The sequence below is a fragment of the Vipera ursinii genome (assembly GCF_947247035.1).
Source record: "Vipera ursinii genome assembly, chromosome: 7".
Lineage (NCBI taxonomy): Eukaryota > Metazoa > Chordata > Lepidosauria > Squamata > Viperidae > Vipera > Vipera ursinii.
This window is the reverse complement of record NC_139521.1, coordinates 58,626,626-58,649,988: the sequence shown is the minus strand read 5'-3', so window position 1 is coordinate 58,649,988 and position 23,363 is coordinate 58,626,626. Positions and strand designations below refer to the sequence as shown.

General features: G+C 35.7%; 1 protein-coding gene across 1 annotated transcript in view; it reads left to right on the top strand.

Moving 5' to 3' along the window:
• The window catches only part of BANK1 (B cell scaffold protein with ankyrin repeats 1), a 166,337-nt gene that overhangs the window by 29,878 nt on the left and 113,096 nt on the right, over positions 1 to 23,363 (top strand). The window contains 3 exon segments of the mRNA XM_083367862.1: positions 3,808 to 4,206; positions 21,471 to 21,604; positions 22,582 to 22,720. Coding sequence (XP_083223988.1) covers positions 3,808 to 4,206; positions 21,471 to 21,604; positions 22,582 to 22,720 — 672 coding nt within the window.

The window sequence follows — 23,363 nt, the reverse complement described above, 5'->3', positions numbered from 1 at the left end:
TAATATACTATCTTTTTATTTTATTCTGTTTCTTATTCTCATTCTTCTTCTTTCTCTTTTTAGTCTTATTTATTCCTTAAGAAAAGTAAAAGTATTGGGTTGATTTACATGAGAAAAAAATAGATTTAAATATTTAAATATAATTAACTCTGAGAAAATCTTAACCAGTAAAAATGTTTAGAACACTGTGGGAAAAACAAATGCAAACAAGAACTGTAAACAGGATATATATTGAGACAACCAGAATGACTAGATATAAAATGAATACTATATTGCTGTAATTATTATTTGTAGAAATATTATTTATTTATTTTTATTTTAATTCCATTTATATCCCGCCCTTTTCCGAAGACTCAGGGCGGCTTACAAGCTTAGCAGTTAGAAATTAGAAAACTTTTATACTTAATTATCATTTATTAAAACAATAAGAATTGTATTAACTTAAGGTTGGTAAAAGAGAACACTATGGGGAAAAGAGGAAATCATGTAAAGTTATCATGTGGATTATAGATTAAAGAATTTAACTGTTAGTGAATGTTTGCTAAATGTAAACCCAGACAATGTACTGTCTACCGAATATTAAGGTGATTATGTTAAAAAATTAATAAAACACATTTTTTTAAAAAGTATGCAAATAGTGGAGGTAGAAAACTTCCATCAACTGAAATTAGAGCAGAGTGAACAGAATGAAATGGCTAGAGAGAAAAAACCCAGGGAGAAGCCCCCAGGAGGATCTTATTCAAGACACTCTCAATCTCTAACCCTCCCTATTCACAAATAGAACCATCACAATGCACAACATTTACACCAATATACACCAGGAGAAGAAGGCTGATTCTGCTTCTGTAGAATATCATGAGCAATTGTGGCAACGGATCCATCAACTGCACAATCTAATTTGGATTAGAATATTAATGGCTCAAATGCAGAAAATCTCCAATAAAAGAAATTTGGCGACAGGCCAATGAAATAGGATGAATTCCAGAAAGACCCAGCTTGCCAATTTGACAGAAAGCAACCCAATTATTTACCCCAACCTTTCTGTCCTAATTCTGATGTCCCTGACATCTACTAAGATAGTATTAGTGGAACTTAATGCTAGAAAAGAACATAAAATTAGAGGTGCCAGAATCATAAATCCTTGTGTGGTTCTTAGGGAGGCACACATTCTGAAAGTGACCAAAAGACCTGAAATAAGATACTGTACCGCAGGTATTCTATTGTCCAAAGTAACTGAAGGCAGGAGATGAAGTAACAGGTGGAAATTTATCAAAGAGACATCCACCTTAGAATTAAGGAGAAATTTCTGATTAATGACAACAGTTAATCAGTGGAATTGCTTTCTTCCAGGTATTGTGGTGTTCCATCACTGGATGTTTTTAAGAAGAGATTAGACAGCCATTTGTTTGGAATTGTATAGGGTCTTCTGTTTGAGCAGGCATTTGGACTAGATGACCTCCAAGGTGCCTTCCAATTCTTATTTTGTAATCTGTAATATATTCCAGAAATTGGAAGTATGATTTTGCCTTGGTTGATTTATTTCAGGAAAATGTATGTGAAAAACAGTAATTGACAAAAAATATTTTTTCACTTTTTATGTCAAAGAATGATTTTGACTTGAATGCTGTGGGTTTAAGGAACATATGTCATCAGGATAGTTAATGGTATACTTCGACAACAGCTATGTCTGGTAAACTATTCATCTGGTTTAACTACAACTGAATGTTGGATTATAGGGCAACTGCTCACATGTCAGCTTGTAAAGTCTTATATAACATATGGGGCAATATTCATCCCAATAGTCAGCAAGTTAAGGAGGTGGTTGTCTTATAGAAAGGTGGGAAAGCTCACAAGGAAAATGTATTTTTCATGAATATCTCATGAATTTTCAGAAGTTTCATTAGCATTAATTTCATATTTTATGCTTCTAATACCTGCATCCAAAAAAACCATGTAGGCTTAAGAAGAATAAATTTACTTTGGAAGCGGCATGCACATCTAAAACCAGACAGCTTATAGCTCAGTTTTGGGTTTCATGGGAATTAATTGAAATTCAACCAGCTATTTGGAAAATTAGTTACCTTCATTACCATCTCTATCAAACCCTCTACATAAAGCAATTGAATGAGAGAACTATTTTCCCCAAGAGTAACAAAAGCCAATTTCTTAAAGGATAAGAATAAGTTCTTTGGGTCAGAGCACATGTGGAATTGTTTATTCAGATATCCTATGATATTATCAAAATTGTAAAACTGAAAAGTTTTTCTGGTGATTTCTTTTCACAAAACAAGAAGTTTTAGAATGAAAAAAAGAAAAGTTTCTCCCTTATTCTCCAGGAACCATTTGACAGTAGCAAATATTTATTATGTATGTATGTTTCTACATATATACATACATATGTATTTAAAACATTTATATAACTTCCCACCTTTCAGACACCTCTGGGGGGCTTATTGTGCATGTGTTATCTCAAAAGGCCTTATCCATCATAGCATTCTGCAGTTAAAATGGAATTATGATTCTCAGAAATGTTTGCTTGGCTAGCTGATCTGGCATTAATGACACAGCAACAAGGATGAAAGGATAAAGTTCCTTTATTTTGCCAACAAAATTATTATCAATCATAGTTTGGACTTCCTGAGATTTGTGTGGGACACCCCTGAAATCATCATTGCAGCAATAGAGGGAAGGGAAATTTTCAATCCCCTCAATCATCTCCAGCTGCCCTATGAGTAAATATCATCCAACAATGTTTAACATTTGGGCCAAACATTTCGCTAGATATGGGTGGTGGTCCCCATCCCTGCTCCCAAATCATTGTCACAAAAAAGTTATAAATATAAAAGTTCTCCAGCTTTGTTGGAACAGTCTATTTTAGTTATTTTGCTTTAGAATTTAATTAATACAATTATTATAAATATTTGTATATATATATCACTGAATTTTGTCTTTGGTGTCCTAAGAAATTTAGAAGCCTTTTTTCAATGAAAAGGTGTATTGTCAAAAGAGCAAGATATTTAATCAAAACAAACCTCCAATTTCTCAGGGCAGAGGATGTTCTACAGATCTCTGCTAAGTTTTATCCATGCTTACCTCAAGCTACTTCTATTCTAGTGGTTTTTATTTATGGCAAACTTTTTGAGTGCGTACTGAAGTGGTCATGCAAAGCCACATTATATTGCTAGTTCACTGCTCTACATACAAAAAATTGGTGGGCAAACTGTTCATTACGGAGAGACAAAGTTTGGGTATAGACAATAACCTAATCTGCACATGTCCTCATTTTCGAAAAACAATAATCTGTTCATGGCAAAAGATGACATGAATTGGCTAAACAGAAAAGCCATCATGTTCTAGAGATCTGCCAGTCAGACCATAACACTGGGACCAAGAAATATTGTCCAGAAGCACCAAAGATTGTATCAGAGCACTCCACCCCTAAACTGCAAAAAGTTCATGAGATTCTGAGCAAAAGTTAACAGAATATAGAATAACAGAGTTGGAATGGACCTTGGAAGTCTTCCAGTTATAAGTTGCAAGCTTCCAGATAATAATGCTGAAATCTTGTGATATCCCCTTAAGTTTTAACAGTGCAATGGTTTGTACTAAGTGTGGTGGGAAAGTTTGCCAACCTCTTAACTGTATCTATATACATCTGTTTTTGATATTAAATTCTTCCTTAAAACAACACACAAGAACCTAGATTGAACCTCTTTGAAATATTAGCTTTTGAAATTATTATTATTATTATACAGTAATGCAATGTGACAATTGTTCTGAAAAGTTTTCTTTTCTCCATTCCCTCAGAACATACACAGAGCATTCTTGTTATCTATGAAGAAGCTGCAGAGGAATGGGCTCTATATTTAAAATCAATTTTCAAGCACATTATACTAGAAGACAGGATCTTACTTTATGACTTAGAAGCTGCATCGGTTCACCATTCAGAAGTGCCATTTCTCTGCTCTTACAGATGCAAACTGTTGATAATATCAAATGGTCTTTTAAAGGGCCTGAATCTGAAAAAAAGATATTTTCTGAACAAGATTCTTCAGCCTCCTGAAATGGTGGCCATTTTGCTTTGTGGGGTGGAAGATTCAACCCTTATCTATCAGACACTGAACATAGACAAATGCAACCACTTGATGACCACGGATCAAGCCCCAGAAGATTATCTTGCTGTTATATCTGATATTATTCAACAAGGTACTATCCTCCCTCCCTCATTTTTTCTCTTTCTAATTTCTATATTTTAAGGTAAAATATGCAAGCTCAGAGATCGTGTTACTATATTTTATGTCTAGACATTTCCTCAAATAATTTAATTGTGATGAAAAATACTTTGTCACTATGGTGAAATATTAAGTGTGTACAACTTGATAGAAATATGGAAGCCCCCACCAGCTATATTGGAGAAAGCTGAAGCGAGGCAGTGGAGAAGAATGAAGCAAAACTAGATGATTTTTTCATTTCATATTTAGAAGAAACAGCTTTGAGAAAATCACTTCACTAGAGCTTTTGTTGAAGCACGCACACACACACACACAATGTTTTTCACAGGGTCATAAATATTCGTCATGCCAAGAAAGAATGTTATTGAAGCTATCATTATTCCAAAATTTGGTACAATGTCATTACATAGTGGACTGCAATAATAAAAGGGGAGAAATGGCAAATTCCACTGAAAAATCCAGGCTTAATATATGTAATAACTGAACATTATGAATGCCTGGATTATCCCCCAACCAGAAGGAGCAGTTCATGATCCAAGTTGCACACATGGTCCACTTAGTTAATCTTATTTTGTTTTAAAAGCCTCTTTGGATCAGGGTGTTCAAATGTAGTGCATTTAAGAAACAGAATATGCATTATACAAATATAAATAACATATTTATGTCATATTAACATATTAAACTAAAATAAAAAATACAATAGCCATAGCACTCAGTACAACATGATTCTGAACCAATTCGTTCATTCATTCCATTTTTATCTCAAACAAGTGTCTCTTGAAGATATTGTTCAGCAAGGTTTAAAATCATTACTTGTTGAGTTTCTTGACTATGAAAAGCTTGTTGGAAAAATATTATGAATGTCAAAGAAACCCTTAAGTCATCAAATAACCATTCATAATGCATAGACAAGAAGGCTATGCCAGTTGTTCTGGATTAATAATACTAGATTTCTTTCAATTAAATGCATGTACCAGAAACCATTGCTTTATAAGATGCCAGCAAAACTATGCATGCACCTCAAGTTTCCAGAATGCATAGCAGATCATATCATGTGGTTTTTATGATGCCGCCAGAAATATTTTACAATTACTTATAGATTTAGAATTTTTAAAGAGTTGAGATATGAGCACTGATGGATCAAGTTATACCAAGGATCAAATTACAATATACACAAGTTTCATAGTTTTGAGTTATAACTATTACAATAGGAGTAACCAACTATCCCCTCCAACAGATTAATCTTTCAGTTCCCACTGCACCTGAAACAAGATAGTTGAGTTGATCAATTGTTGGCCATTTCAGTTGACAAGATGAGTCAAGTGCAAAGCTTTGGAAGGGAGCTGTGATGTATTAGAAGTTGTTTTATAAAATATTCCACTTCCAAAAGCAAAGAAAAGTGGTCATGTTTCTCTGTTTTATTTCTAAAACCTCTTCTGGAATAGGAATTTGGAATTGGAATAGACTTTGGTATAATACAACATAGACACAAAAGCTTCTTGTGGTTACTGAAAAAGTCATACTCACACATTACTTTGTGAATCAGTTTTGAAGAGTGATTTTTTTCTAAACCTTCATCAAAACAAAGCATGCCCTTTAAAGTTTTGTGAAGTCCTATAAAGTATATGTCTATTTAAAAAACAGTTAAGATATTATTGCATGTAATAAAATTTTGAAGCACCAAAAGAATGCAGGCAGAGAGGGCTATAAAGTTCTAAGAAAGTGGTTTTAGTATATTGAACTCATAAAATAAGGTAACTTACATTCAAACTACAAATGGCACAAAATATTGGATGAGATGTCTAACATGCTAGACAAAGCTGAAATGGAATTTGATAGTTTGTTGTTGTTAAAACAAGCCATAACCTTACCAGGTTATATGAACAAGGGCATATATTATACCATGTCATGTGAACACAAGGGATGTCATTTATTAAACCAGATTTAAGATTTAGTTTGTGGTATTAACATTATCAATAAAGCTCAGCATGTGATATGATGTTCACCTGTATAGTGCTTCTCTGCTCCTGCATATAGCTCCATGCAGCTATTAATATGGAGCAAAACAAGTGAATAATATGTATTCTAGTTGCATTCTGGAATTAAACCTGAATGAGAGCATGAGACTGAATATGACTGGTTCAATTCCATGATCATTTTGCTTACAAAGCTGAATGACAAATCTTGAAAAGAGATGGTTCATGCCCTCTTGAATAAAAATAGAGAACTATACGATGACAAACCCTTGAAGTCAAGTAGAAACCTTATTAAATCTGGAAATGTTGGGGTTGAAAAGATATGCTCCTTATCTGAGTTTGAAAGCCAATGTGATACAGTGATAAAAATGTTGGATTTGTATCAGGGAAATCAGATTCAAAAACTCAGTTGATGACAGGTAATTTTGGGCCAGTAATTGCCTCTCAATCCAGAGGTTGTTGTGTATATATAATTAGGAGATACATCTGACTATGCTGCACCAAGATGTCAAGGGCAAAATTGGGCAACAAACAAAAAAGCTTTCTTTTTAATGGTTCTGTTCAGAAAAGATGGGCAATTCAACTACCCCCTCAAACAGATTAACCTTTGAGTTCCCACTGCACCTGAAACAAGATGTTTGAGCTAATCACTTGTTGGCCATATTTAGTCCTCACTGTCATCTTCCAAGAAGAAAAAAGAAATCTCACAATGAATAAAGTAAATAGTTTGCCAATATATGTAGCCAAGAAAGTAATATTCTATATCCATATGCATATAGCAATAGCACTTAGACTTATATACCACTTCATAATTTTACTGCCCTAAGTGGTTTACAGAGTGGTTTACAGATTGCCCCCAACAATCTAGGTCCTCATTTTACTGACTTTGGAAGGATAAAAGGCTGAGTCAACCTTGAGCTGTTCAGAATCGAACTCCTGGAATGAGCAGTGAGTTAACCTGCAATACTGCATTCTAACCACTATACCGCCATGGTGCAGTAGTAATATACTGTAAATTCAGTAACTTAGAAGCAGAGCAGATTTCTTCCTAGACAGAACTTTTATAAGAATCTGATTACAGAGTTTGATATAGGAACAGAACTATTCTGTATCTCATAGGGGCATAAATATATAGCTTTTTATTCTTTGAATTGAATTCATCTGTTTGGTTGTCTATTTTCATAAAGATACATGTGCTTAGAGGTGTTACTCACAACTAGGGAGGAATCTTGCATGAGGCAAGAGGTTTCTGGGTTATTCAAGATATCCAACATGATCAGTGTGGACTTTATCGGGCCCTTGATTCCCCTTGACACAAATCAATCAACAGCAGCCATATCTTTTATATGTCAAGGATGAGATAGGATGGAGAAGACTAGAAACTTTCAAACTATTCTAATTTATCACCTTTTTTAACCACTTCCATTTTATATTTTTTAAAGAATAAATTTGATAGAAGAAAAAATGTGATACAATTCCCAACAAACTATGCATTCTGGCACTTGTTTAAATTATTTATTTATTTATTTATTTATTTATTTATTTATTTATTTATTTATTTATTTATTTATTTATTTATTTATTTATTTATTATATTTTTATACCGCCCTTCTCCCGAAGGACTCAGGGCGGTGTACAGGGCAATAAATAAAAAAACAGGATACAAAAGTTAAAAGCGATTAAATAAATGCCCAAGGTTAAAACAATAATTAAGATGTATTAAAACCCCAACCCTAACCCATCAGACCAGGTCAGACTGCTCAAATAGATACGTACCAGAGGTATCAAATAGATATGTACCAGAGGTATCTAAAAGTTTCTCTTGTACAAAAACTTTCCTAAATTTTGCTGCCTCATTGATTTCCTTTTTATAATACAGTCGCAAGGCAAGACATCTTGAGCAACATCTCTTATGGTTGTTTGATGGTGGGTTTTGTTTTCACATATCAGAATGCATAGAAAATTGGACAGGTAGCAAAATGAGATGCAGTAATAGAACTAAATAGGGAAGCCCAGCTTTTGTTACAGAAACCCATGGGTAACTTTAGATGTTGTTCCTTAGTCTTCCTACTGCATATGATTGTTTTTGTGGGGGGTGGGGAAGTAGAAAAGGGAGAGTAGATGACTCCTTCAGCTCCTGAGGGAAAAAAAGGCAGGCTATAAATAGAAATATAATAGTGACGTATAAAAGTCACTAAAATTAAAATTAAAAAGGCTATAGCAGAAAACAATCATAATAGCAGCATTCTCTACTCCCCTGCAGGCCACCTGAAATACAATAAATAAATAAATAAATAAATTGAAAACCGCCATTAAAAGAAACATTCTGAAAATTAGAAGCATCTTTCCCAGGGGAAGATCATTTCTAGGCTGATTTTGACACAATGTTATCTGGGACAAACTAAAGGCAAAAAAGACAGTGAATAGAAGTGCTGATCAGGCAGAGTTCAAAGAGAGAAAGGATCCATGTCAGAAAAAAAGCATTCTAAATAGAATCTGTGGGTGAGCCAGGCAATAGCGTCTTCTGCTTACAAGGTCAGAACAAATCACTATTCCTTCTAGCAAGCTTGTATTCCAATGCATAGAACCATTTAGAAGGAATAATATTAAATCAAATGCAGATTGATTGATTGATTGATCGATCGATCATATGCTGTCAAACTGTTTTTGACTCCTACCAACCACACAGATTTTTTCCATGATGATCTATCCATAACCTAGTCTTTCAATGATGCGTTCATTGCCACTGTAACTGAGTCCATCTACCTTGACACTGATTGCCCTTCTGTTCTCTTTTGTTCCACCTTTCCCAGAACAAGGGCTTTCTCCAGAGAGCTAGGTCTTCACATAATGCGTCTGAACTGAGCAAATCTACTTATCTTTTAAGAAGCACTTTTTCTAACAATATGAATCCCAACATTTAAAAAGGTAAAAGTTCCCCCGCACATGCATGCTAGTCGTTTCCAACTCTAGGGACCGGTGCTCATCTCCGCTTCAAAGCCGAAGAGCCAGCGCTTGTCCGAGGACATCTCTGTGGTCATGTGGCCAGCATGACTAGATGCCAAAGGCTCACAGAACGCTGTTACCTTCCCACCGTAGTGGTCCCTATTTTTCTACTTGCATTTTTATGTGCTTTCGAACTGCTAGCTTGGCAGAAGCTGGGACGAGTAACAGGCACTCACTCTGTTATGTGGCACTCGGGATTCGACCTGCCAAACTGCCGACCTTCTGATCGACAAGCTCAGCGTCCTAACCCACTGAGCCAAGTTTGCAAAGGCAGGTCTGGTTCCTAATTTTCCTGTTCCAGATGTAGATAAAGATGGATTTTCAAGGTAGGTTTTGAGGGCAACAGTCAGTCCCTGAAAATTAGGGGCATTCATCTCATATCCCACTTTTCAATATCATCTGACACTGAGTTGGATTTCTTGCCAGAATACCCATTTCTTGGGGAGTAAATAATTGGAGGATTAATTTGTAAGAAGAAAGAATGCTTTTGTCCCCTAGCTGCCAGCAAAGTATCAGATTTATAAGTATTACAGAGTTGTGAGACGTTATAGGAAAGCAGGATTAAGAAGAATAGGCACAGATAAAAAAAGAAGAAATCTTTTGAACTGTATTTTTGAAAACTAAGCTTGAGGTATAAACTGCTTGAGAATGGAGCCAGATGAATTATTTCATAGTCAAATTATGATAACAATGATAAATAGGATCTTGAGCTGCTAATTCAGCAGAACAACAGGAATGATTTTGCAAGGTTTAAGCATTGAAAAATAGTTGCGGGGGGAGCCTGACCGTAAAACCCTATAAAAGTATTTGGTTCCTTTTCTACTTGTCCATGGAGAAAACATATCCATGCATTTGAAACATAAGAAGGAAGATTATCTTAATCACACTTATATACAAGCAGCAAACAGGTAATATCCAGTCCTTGATCTGAAGTGGCCTGATTCAAAACAGTTTGTGTGATACAATTCTGATCTTTAGCTAAAGTGTTTTATTGTATTGTACATTGCTGTACTGTTTTATTCTACTGACTGAGATAAAAGGAATTGAACTCCTTCTGTGGTTCTGTATTTAAACATTTCAAAAGTAGTACTCAAAAAACATATATCTGAGTGTATTTCTCAATTATTGTTGCTGCTTTAACTGTGACATTGAAATCAATATTACCTTCACCTTCAGAACCTTAATAAAAATTAGAACAAAGATTCATCCTGGATATATTGAAAGCATTCACTTAGCTTAATATATGCACACATGGCTATTGTGGTTTGTGCATCATGATATTTTGCTTAGTACATTATACAAACTCAACAAATCATAGGTCATTTGATAAATTATGGATAGCAAACATGTAACATAATGTGTGAAACTTAGTCTATTTATAATATTAGAAAATGAGATATTCATATTCAAAATAGCTATCATGCAAAAGTTTCCTATTTATCTTTTATTTACTATTTAGATTTACATCACTGTGCAGCTAATATACAACTCTGGGTACCTAAAAGACAACATAAAGACATAGGAAAATAAATTTAAAAATTTAAAAACAACCCAGTGCTCATGGAACAACTCACCAATTTACAGTAAGGCAGGCTCAAATCACAACCTGGCCCAATGCCCAGAAGAAGAATCAGATCTTCAACACCTTGCAAAAGTATGCCAAGACTGGTGTCATCCAAATCTCATGGAAGGTATGCATTTCACAGGGTGGTTGTCATACAAGAGAAAGGCCTCTGTCCCATTAGATGGCACTATTTAATGGAAGAGATCCAGAACCTGCTCAATATGGCAGACTTTGTATGATGGGCTGAAATGATTAGAAACAGGCAGTTCTGCAAATAATCCAGTCCTATACCATGAAAAACTTTACGAACATCACTTCAAGTTGTACTCAAAACTTTACTCAAAGCCAATGCAGCTTTCAGAGTAGAGGCATGATATAGGCATAGCAAGGCAATCCATAACTAGCTACAGTAATGCATCCTGAATCAGCTGTAGCTCCTGAGTAGTTTTGAAGGATAGCAAATTACAATAATATAGAGGGGAAAAGCATGAGGGACTGTGAATAATAAGTGTAACTGGCATAGAAGGTTCTCCTAGCCGGAGATGCCATTTGCTTTTAGCAAGAGCTGAAAGTCTAGAATGATCCCCAGACTCTTCACAAAACTCAGCCCCATCTAGAGTAAAAAATGATAAGTTCCAAGAATTAGGGATCCCAAACACTGCAAAAGCATCTTGACATAAGCATTTGGTTGGCCCAGGAAATCGAGCTACATACTGATGATATCTAATCCCTTACCATTGACCTCATCCTATGGTCTCATGTAGATATGAAATAAGAATGGGCCAAGGGTAATGGCTTGAGGTTCTCCACATAGTAAACGTTTCCAGCTAGTTTTCTCCCCAACTATCAACACTAAACAGAACTGACACCAAAGGGAGAAGGAGCACTCCATAACTCTGTGCCTCTCTAAATAGGCCCAGAAGGATATCATTGTTGACGTTATCAAAGGTCACTGAGAGATCAAGAAGGATCAAGGTGAAGATCCCATCACAATTTCAGTTACTACTGCCATCTTAGAGATCATGCACAGTATGTGCAACACCATTATGAGAGTTTGGGCTGCAACTTTAGAGGACTTCAGATTTTTCCTGAACAAGGATTAACAATTTTCTCTAAAATGTATGAAGGGTCCTATCTTATAAAAAAATCAAGGCAATTCTGTATCTCTGCTTTTTCATTTTTTCATTTCAATTTTTTCTCCTTTCTTTAATTTCCCTTTATATTATAGTACTTTATGTTTATCTTTGATATCTTAGAATATTTAAAATAAAAATATCATAAAAAAATAAAAAGCTAGACTTGTCTAACATTCTGACAGTTTAAATTCTTATTTATACATGGCAGCGAACTGTGCGCTAATGAAACACAGATTCAAGTATTTGATGTTTTATTCTTCTTTTCAGCCCTAATTGGATGAAAACAGCTTACGTGAGTTGATGTAATTGAAATTGAACTAACATGAGCTGAAATTGATAGAATAGAGTGGCTTCTTTTGTATTGGAGCTCAGTAAAACCTAACTTTGTGTTGGATTAAATAATTTGCATAAAAAGATAATAGCTGGTCTACAAGAATTCTGATCAATTCATCTTTATTTTCATTATAAAAAGAATCATGTAGATTATTTTCTTTGTACCTTAAAGTACCTATAAGCATATTCATGAATTCATGATTTATTTTATGTGTGTGTTTTACATATGGAAATAAAACATACATTGTGAGGGTAATGCCTGCTAGTCTGTGGTAAGAGAGTTTTTTTAAAAAAAATCATAGAACATAATCCTTTCTGCAAACCATTATATTAATGTTAAAGCTTTTGAGAAGAAGCAAACCAAGGTCAGTGAAAAACTTTCTGTTAATTTCATTGCATATAAGAGCATACCTTAGGTTCCACAGGACTTAAACATCCAAAATAATTAAAACATTAATATATTTTATACATTGGCAATGCCAAATATCGCATATTGCCTAAAATGTCCTAATTATTTTTTTAATTATTTTCATCCATAGTTCTTATCCATAGACCATTGGATGGAAATCACTGTCATAGAAATAATTAAGACTAAAAGTTTATTTTCTGGATTATTAGGAATTATCACCATCTCTTGAATCCTAGAACCTCTTATGTTTAATAGAAATTATTACCATGTTGGATCCTGCATAAGGATTATCTATAGACTTTGTCCATTCATTTACAATTAGAAAATGTACAGTAAGAGAAGCAAGGAATAAGAAAGCATGTGGATCATTGTAATTGTCATGACTTACCCTCAAAAGCTGTATGGATTTTGACTGACACTCATCTGAGTCTTGCCTCATCAACCAATTTTATACAGGATTGTCCCTTTTATACAGGCAGGATAAAGCAGGACTCCCAGCTAGCTTATGCGTAAAGAGCACAACAAAGCATTGGAAAATAGTTTAATGTAATTATAGTCTGCCTCCTCCAATGCATCAGTATGGAAACAAGATTCATGAGTTAGTTCAGTTACGTAGCTTCTGTAATGTAAGACATGGCTTACTGGCCCAACTGCCTTTTTTTCAGACAGAATTTTTTCTGTGTTTGTACAAAACTAGCCAACCCCACTTTAGATTACCATGCTGTGGGAGCCCAGCCAAAATGTCTGTTCACAGACTATGTGCACATGTGTGGGCATGTGCTACCATGTTCCTACCATGTGCTACCATGTTCCTGTCACAATGAGAAAAATATTTTGGACCAATGGTCTGCAGACTGTTCACAATGATTTGTAAACTGTAAAGAGAATCATGACTTAACCTCAGAAGCAATATGGATTTTGACTGACACTTATCTTGCCACATCAACAAGTTTTATATAGGATTGTTCCTTTTATACAGACAGGATAAAGAAGGACTCGCAGCTAGCTTATGTTGTTTTTTAAATAAAAATAACATTAAAAAATAAAAAGCTAGACTTGTCTAACATTCTGACAGTTTAAATTTTTATTTAACCATTGGCAACACTGACAGATATCAAACAAACAAATAAATAAACTGGTGAAAGAATACTAAGATACTGTTTGGCTAACTTTGTTTTCCTGAACAAACTTTATTTTTCTGTTTGAAACCTTGATTTATAAGCAAATTTTCAGAACATCAAACAAGGAAGCTACTTAATGCTGTGCTTATAGACAGTGGAACTTGCAGTCTTGAAAACTTGGAAAAGATGAAAACCTGCCAGATATTCAAAGATAGATACTATTATTTTCTGTATAGCAGTAAATTAAGATAAAGTTCAATCATTGGTGGATGGAAGGAAGGATTTAGAATCAGGGAAGGGAGGGAAGGAGGGAGATAAAGAATGCAAAAAGGTGTTTACAATTTAAGTTGCATCTGTGTTGGCCATTCTATAATTAGGATGCTCTAAGAAAAACAGTTATAATTGATAATAGCTGTATATTTTGGGAATGAGATTTAGGTCCTGATAATTATATGAATTTATCTACAGAATTTACTTCATAACAATAGGGAAGAAGATTGCAACTGCATTTTTACAATATTTTTTTCAATGTGGCAGTCTAGATTATAGCCCAAGGATTTCCTGGTAGACTCCCATACAGAAAATTAATCAAGTCTGACCTTGTTTAACTTTTCAAGATCAGCCAAACCTGTCAACCAAACATGCAATACAACAGCATAAAAGCCAGATTTATCTTAGGGACAGTATTATTTTAAAAACACAGAAAATCACTATTAAGTTGCTCAAGTTTGCAACAAAAGTTACTTTTAAAGGTTTGTAATTTACTTGAAGAAAGCTATGCAGTCAGAAGGAATTCCAGGTAAGCATCCAACAATATTTTCTACCACTGTCTTGAATATTCTTAAATCAAAGTAAATCTCATTGATTTAATATCCTTCCACATAAATAAACTTTTAACTCAAAACAGTGTCTCTATAAAGCACAGCAAGTGTGGAAAAGCTTTCAAAATGTATGTTTAGAGAAAGAAGATAAATGGATATATTTTTGCTGGCAATTTTCAAATATTGAACAAATGCCAGAAAGACAATGGAAAGCAATAAGTTACCTGTTTCACTGAATATATGATAACAAGCAATGTACTAAAATATAGGAAAATAGATTTAAGTAAATGAAATTACATTTTAATTGTAGAAGCAAATCTACTGTACATCCCACACTATCTAATAATGTCTAAATAATATCTAAAATGTCCAAAAATGTTTTAAGAAAGATTTTTTTACAGAAACATTCAAGTTTACGGTTTTTTGCCTTAGAATTCATAGAACCATGCATGCACATTAAGTTGCATATACTTTAAAAAGTCTGTTGAGAATCATTGTTAGGTTTATGTAATTATTTGCTTATAACCTGTCTACTTTTTTCCCAAAGAATAGTGCTCAATGAAACTAATGAAATTTGGTTTCAAAATGCAACATTAGGTAAATGATAGCTAAATGAATTTGTTCCCCATTCTTACCAGCCTTCACTTGTGCAGGTCTCATTTGTAGTATAGGGATTGTACAAAAAGGTATTCTTGTTATTAGCCTAATGACCGTCATTTTTGCTTCTATACACTGTACTTGCACTAGGGACGCCATTTTGTGAAGGCAGGAAGACCACGTACACAGACCCAGAGACAGGGGAAAGAGCGGGAAAGTAATGAAAGATGATTGGGTAATATTCTGTGTGCCAACAAGTGTCACCTTGTGATTGGTTGTTATCTGTATATAAATAGAAGTGCCTAACAGACCACTGTTTTGCACTTCTGAACGCAGCTGCCAGTGTTTCAGACAGGTTCCACCCAGCAACTTCACTTGGCCAAGTTCTGTTTGACTTGGAAGCCTCCGCTTGAGTCTCCTTATTTGCCCTCTTGGAACCTCAAATTCTTTGGGTAGCTGCTGACCCTTACAGTAGAAAGCAAGGAGGAGAGTTTGGGAGCAATGTGGCTTTCAAGTTTTCCCAATTCTCCAACTTTTTTTTTTTTGTATTTCATGGGTAGACTGGCACAATATGAAATGGAATGATATTATTATGCCAGATGCTAAATCACCCATATCAGCAAAGGAGAAAATTTGTCCAAGCAGGCATACGCATTAGAAAATGTTAAGAAGAAACATTTACTAGGTATCATATTTCAGAGCTCAAATATACGTGCTTTCTCCATGCAGAGAGAAATACAGTTTTGGTATCAGAACCAAGCAGTTTCCTGCTTTTTATTTTCACATCTTAATGAAATTGTAGTTTTCTTCTAACCAATAGTCTTATTTCAGGTAAAAATGTTAAATTATTTATAATAGAAGAATCACTATAGACAGACAGACAGACAGACAGACAGACAGACAGACAGATAGATAGATATAGATAGATAGATAGAAATAATATACAGAGAAGTAGATATTTATATATTTATATATTATCTATCTGTATCTATATATCTATATACATCCAAACATCCAGACAGACAGACAGACAGATCGATAGATAGATACAGATACAGATACAGATATAGATATAGATGATATAGATATAGATATAGATATAGATATAGATAACTAAAAAGGTATGGTCTCCCAGCTACCAAAGATTCTCAGATCTGGTATCTAAAGTTCTTCAGTATAAGTAATACAGGACAAAGAAGGTTTTAATGCATTTGTATTCCTTTCATTTGCTTCATATCAGGATGAAAATGCTGATCACGAATGTTTTCTGAATATGGAACAGTATGGGACACGTGCCTGTGTTTATCCACTTACATTTCTACCACCCACATATTCTTCCTTGGGCTATGGGAAAGAATAGACTAATAACTGAGTTTTTGTCTCCTGCAAGTGAACAGAAATGATAGTGTTTTAGTTCTCTGTATTCTTTTTGCCTGGCATGTGAGCTTCTTCTGATTTTTACTAATCCTGCTAAGAAAACTAGCTCTTTATAAAGAAATTTGACGCGGGGCTGGTGAGAATAAATGGGACCATTCTTCTTGCAATAAAATGTCTGCTACTCCATCTAGTGGTGGACAGCCTCTGTGTTCATATACTATAACGGAGCTGCTAATGCTCGGGAGATTTCTTTACATAACCCAAGAGAAACATGCCATTCAACGCAGACTTTCTCAATTTACAAGATTAGAGGTAAATTATTTTTCTACTAACTTGTATGCATTATTGTATCCCCCATGCCTTTGTTTAATATGAATTATTAAATATATCCAACTCTAAAACTACTTACTTTAAAAGGTGGGTAAAGTATTAATGAACTGGTACCTAACAGGATGACTTGTTTGTATACATCTACATCTAAATCCAAATCTACCTATACCATCTACGTCTATATCATCTGTATCTATGTCTATCTACACACACTTATAAATACACACACACACACACACACACACACACACACATGAGACTCATGCCACTTTTTATATGGTGACCTTCAACCATATAGTTAGATGTGCCATCTTGGTTTTTCTGAACCTTTCCCAGTGGATTCCTCTAACTGGTAGGCTTTTCAAGGATATGATTTTTTAGGGCTGTTCACCTAAAAATGTCACCTATTTTTCCAAATATTTATTTATTTATTTTATTGCATTTATATACCGCCCTTTCCCTGAGGACTCAGGGCGGTTTACAGGGAGTTAAAATCAACCATACAAAAGTTAAAAACCAATTTAAAAAAGATTAAACCAACCCTGTACTATTAAAAACCCCAATTAAAATAAATTAGTCCTCAGCCTTGGCCCGAGAGCTCAAAGAGCCAGGTCTTCAGGCCCCGGCGGAATGATCGGAGGTCGGGGGCAGTCCTCAGCTCCACTGGCAGCTGGTTCCAGAGGGCAGGCGCTCCCACTGAGAAGGCCCTATCCCTGGGTGTCACCCGCCGGCAATCTCTTACCGGCAGGACCCTGAGCAGACCCTCCCTGTGGGAGCGCACTGGGCGAAGGGCATTTGATGCCGGCAGCAGGTGTTCCCTCAAATACCCCGGACCCAGGCCATGTAGGGCTTTATAGGTGATAACCAGCACCTTGAATTTCACCCGGAGGGCAACTGGAAGCCAATGCAGCTCGCGGAGTAGAGGTGTTACATGGGAGTATCGGGAGACCCCATTACAACTCGCGCGGCCGCATTCTGCACCAGTTGAAGCCTCCGAGTGGTCTTCAAGGGCAGCCCCATGTAGAGAGCGTATTGATAATGCAAGTTTGCAAAAATGTTTTGGTAAAGTATTTGTGCTACCTGTCTTGGTTTACCTGCTGCTGGTTTCAGAGGATATCACAGCTGCTTTTCTAAAGGTATAATTTTATGATAGTAATATCTATACAGTAAATATTTGCTGTAGCTTTTAAGTGGGAGCTTCCTACTTAACAGCTTAATACTTAGACCAAATAGAGTATTAGCAAATAATTGAGAGTATTAGAAAGCAACAGAGGTTTCAGTTCCATCTATATACACTTAAAAGATTAAATTATTAAATTATCAGGGAGAAAGATTCTAGCTTAGTCTTCTACATCTGCTGTTAAGTTTCTGCTCCAGTTTCAGAGTTTTTGCTACATTCTACTTTGCTACAATCTATTCAATCCCTCCTAAACTATATAAAAACACCCTTCCATTCCTTCTGCTTCATATGTGAAACATCATGCTTGACCAAGGCATAGGACATCACTCTCTGTCAGTCCGACCCACCTCACAGGGTTGTTGTGGGGAAAATAGGAGGAGGAAGATGTTGGATATGTTTGCCACCTTGAGTTACTTGTAAAAATAATAAAGGCATGATATAAATGAATGAATGTATGAATCAAATAATCAATCAATAGCAAGTCTTATGAAGTTGGAGGTGGAGTCTGAGATTTGGATTAGCTATTAATTTATGAAATAATATGAACAAACCCAAGTCACCTCCCAACTGACATTGGTGACTTACATAAATGCATCTTTTGCAGCTTTTGTGGCATGATATGGAAGTGATTTTTATTATGGTTCATTGCAGTCAGCCAGATGTTCACACTGGATTTAGCATTTTTGTCCACCAATCTAGTCCTTCCTAAGGATCTGGGATAGGTAGATGTGGATGTTTGATGGTGTCACAAATATCGTCACAGGATGTAAGCTGTTCCAAGTAAAGTTGCCTTTTGCAATTGACTGAGGGTGAAATCGTCAATGCCAGTTTTTGGGATTGCTTCCAAGGCACCTACTGTGTTTACCTGAAAGTAAGACCTACCCCTAAAATAATCCTAGCTTGATTTTTGGGGGTGGGCCTAACATAAGCCCAATCTCAAAAATAAGCCCTAATTTTGGGGCAAGGCGCAAGTCTAAAAATCAAGCTAGGGTGGGGGTGGGGGGGTCGAGCTGCCCCACGTGCCTTGCACCTGCTTACCATTGCAGCCAGGCCTCCCATGAATCAACACCTGCCTCACCTCACTGGCCCACTTCTTCTTCTTCTTTGCAGAAGGCCTCTGATGGTGAAATGCAGATGGAGGGGAGGGGCACCACCCACAGCAATCCGGAGCTCCATTCTCAACTGCAGAGGCATTTCCTTTGGCTGCATAAGAAGTGGGCCAGCTGGGTAAAACTGTTGGTGCCGCTGCCTCAAAGTGAGACTGTGGGAAAGAAACCCCCCCCCCCGCGCCCCCAGAATAAGAGCTTGGAGGCAAAAAATAAATAAAATAAGACCGGGTCTTATTTTCGGGAAAACATGGTATTACTATTGGTACTACCTTTGCTTTCTTTTGCCAGAGTCGTTCTATTTTTATTGGAAGGTCTTTGTATTTTGTTATCTTTTTTCAGTTCTTTCTTTTCTATTCTGCTATCTCCAGGCATTGCCACATCCACTATCCAGACTTTTTTTTGTCTTTCTTATCGACAGTTGTTAAGCCTGGGGTGTCATTATTATTATTTATTCTGTCTTTGTTACTTTTATAAATAAGGTAGTGAACATACCTCATACTCTTTCCCCCCCTCCTATTTTCTCCATAACAACAACTCTGTGTGAGAGAATGAGTGACCCAAAGTTAGCCAGCTGGCTTTCATGCTTATAAGGTGGGACTAGAATTCACATTCTCCTAGTTTCTAATCTGGTGCTTTAACTTCTAGACTAAACTGGCTCTTGCCATTGTCTTCTCCTGGGATGTTTTCAACTTTTCAACTAGCCTATAGTTTAACCTTGCAAGGTAGCCCCCACCTAAGCGCTAACCAGGGCCAACCTGGGAGATAGGATGAAGGAAACCTTGTGGAAAATCATTGATTTGAGATAGGAAGAGAAGACTGTGGCTGTTAAAATAAGTCTTTTAAAAAGAAGGGTTCCATATTATCAATTTAATACAAGGGTCTTTAAACTCGGCCCTTTTATGACTCGTGGACTTCAACTCCCAGAATTCCTCAGCCAGGCATGCTGGCTGAGGAATTCTGGGAGTTGAAGTCCACGAGTCATTAAAGGGCCGAGTTTGAAGACCCCTGATTTAATAGATCGATAATGAAAGCTGACTGGAGAGGAAGTAGAGCTCTTGAATGAAAAAGATGAAAGGGCCATGTTGAAGAGAATAGGGCAAACTCCTGACAAGACAAATGGTAAGAAAGTAAACAGTATATCCAATAAAGCAAAGACAGATGGGGAATGCTCCAGAGCCAGCAATCAATGTGGATTGATTGACTAATGTGAATTGTGCAAGGGCTGGAGAAAAGGAAAAGGTTAGTGTGCAAGTTGAAAATGAAAAACAATATGATATTGGAACTCTTTGGGGAAATAAAAGGAAAAGACAGATGTGAAAGCAATTGATTTGCTCAGATCTAGGGATGATGAAAAAGACTCAGTGATGCCATACTGATTATGCTGATAGGGATTTATGAGCCTGTTTATAGTAAATAATATGTGGATTATCTGATGGAATTTTATTACTTTATAGTGCTCTGTAAGTATGAGGAGGCCCAAATAATCTTTACTGATCTTTTGCTTAGCTACCATTTTTATTTTTTTATTTTGTTTTAAAAGATATTTTGGCCCAAGTACAAGCTTTGCTTGAAAATGTAATCACAACAACTTGAATCTAAAACTGATGTTTGCTATGGAGGAATTTAGATATGTTGAATTTCTCAACAGATATATTTTTTTTTATTTGAACATTACTTCATAATGCTCTGGCTAAATGATCCGTTTGATTCCAAACCTGACATCTGGAACATAAACTTGGAGAGTTTTGTAGAAAAATGTTTTAATATCTCTGGAAAGCCATTAGAGGTATAGCTGATCAATGACTTTACGAAGTAAATTCTGTGTTTACTATCATGCAAAAGGATATCTTGAAATTAAACTCATTGTTGTTTAATCATAATAGGTTGCAACTCAACTACCACCTGATTTGAACTTCAAAAGATGCATTTAGATTGTAGGTTCCCTCTTTTTTGGTTGGCACTTAAATCCAATTATACATTTCTAGTGAGGACACTAACACTCAGGATTTTGCAATCCCCTGGGACTTTTTTTTACCAATTTTTATTTTGATGCCTGCACAAAAGACCACTACCATGTCAACAGAAAAAGAGGCATTTACAGTATGACAAATGCCTAATTATAAATCAAAGACAAAGTGTAGCTCAGAAACAAATATTTCTGCTCAAAGACCACCAGTTAATATGGAATTTCACAAGTAAGGAATGCTTCAGCTGGTGGGAGATAACTTTGGCAATCATTAACCCAAATCCTCTATGACTTAAAATAATATCTTTGGCAGGTGCACATGATCCCTTATCTTCGGACCTAAAAAGGAGCTTGAGGATAAATAATGGAAGTGTGGAAAGTGAGGAGGTGACGGAGACGGTGGGAAGGCCAGAGGTGTTAGTGTTGCCAAAAAGGATACCATGCGAGGTAAGCTGTATTAAAGAAAATGCAATCCCCCCAAGTGCATTCTTTTTATTCCATTTAAAAGAAAAGTGCACAAAAATAAATAAACCTCCTCAAAGTTATGCTGGGTGGTGGGTTTAGACTTTAGCTTAGGAAAAAGGAGCAAGATTCACTTTTTACAACTTAATCTCTGCTAAACAGTCATGATAATGAGTTTGGGTTTAAATGTTTTGAGAATAACAGAATTAAAAGGGGCCTTAGAGGTCTTCTAGTTCTGCTCAGGCAGGAAGCCCTATATACCGTTTCAGACAAATGGTTGTCCAATCTCATCTTAAAAACCTCCAGTGTTGAAGCAGCCACAACTTCTGGAAGCGAGTTGTTCCATTGATTCATTTTTCTCACTATCAGGAAATTTCTCCTTAGTTCTAGGCTGCGTCTCTCATTGATATCCTTAGTTTGCATCCATTGCTTCTTAAGAGGTCCTGTCTTTGAGAGGTCCTGTCAAAATCAGTAAGTCTGCAAGTTTGTTACTGCACTCATTTTAGCCCTAAAACTCATGGTACAATAGCAAAGCAAAAGAGGTAGACATGTTTGCATTATCTCTGTTCCCAGAAAAGGATGTTGAAAGTTGTTACAACAGTTATTAGTCTTTAAGAGGCCACAATGTCTATTCCATTTACTGAAAAAAGGGAGGAAAAGAATAAGATAGCCATCTAGAAATCTACGTCTCCAAAGGAAGTGATCTGACCCTGACCAAGTCCTACAGTCTGAGTTCACTATTGCCCTAAAATCATTTCAAGGGTGCATCCTACTACAAAGAGCAAATGTTTTGTTGAAATAATCCATGTTCTCGTGCAGGCCAAATAATTGCTTTATAAAAATATGTAGCTGGATAACATACGTTCTTCTGCTAATGTTTCAAACAACTTCCATGGAAATATGTAATTCACATTGTATAGGTTTGATTTATTGACCCAAAGGATATAACTCATACTTTGCAGTACCCTGGAGAGATGTTCATTATTTTAAGAGATGATGTCCCTGAAGATTTAGTAATCATTGAATTTATAACAGAAAATGAATGGATCAGGATTGAGCCAGATTTTTGGAATCAGAAAGTCAGATTCATCAAAGCTCTAGGTAAGAGTTGGTACTAGTTCAGGAAAAATAAAAGTAACATAATGGAGTGCTATACGGTGTTTCCCATTATAATTCAATACTGCTTTTTATGTATGAGCTTTGGATTTCAAATTCTACTTTATTAAATCAGAGCATAAAAGTTTTTGACTTATTAAAAACTGGAGACATTTGGTTGTTTATTCATGATAAAGTGGCAGTTGACAGTCTTTAAAATGTCATTCATTAGTCATAGTTTGCTAGCCTTAATCAGTTCCTGCTGCACATATTATTTAGAGTAACCCAGCATAAATCTGTAGCACATATTATTATCACTGCATGACATTTATGAAGATATTGTCTTGCTTCATGTGGGGAGTTTTTCAAATTCTTTTGTCATTTATTTGTGCTAATATCTTTGGCCATATTTTGGTGTTTTATAGTCTATCTCAACCATCTAGTCATCCTTTTTTATTGTAACATTAAGTAATATTTATTAAATCAGTAGTTTCAGCTTAGTTGAACAAAGGATTGCCCCAGGGCTTTTTTTCTCATAGAACGCTCAGAACGGAGTTCCGGCACCTTTTTTGGATGGAACCTTGTAGGGTAGGCAAGGCGGGTTGTATGACATGTGTGAGTTCTGGCACCTTTTTCTTTTACAAAAAAA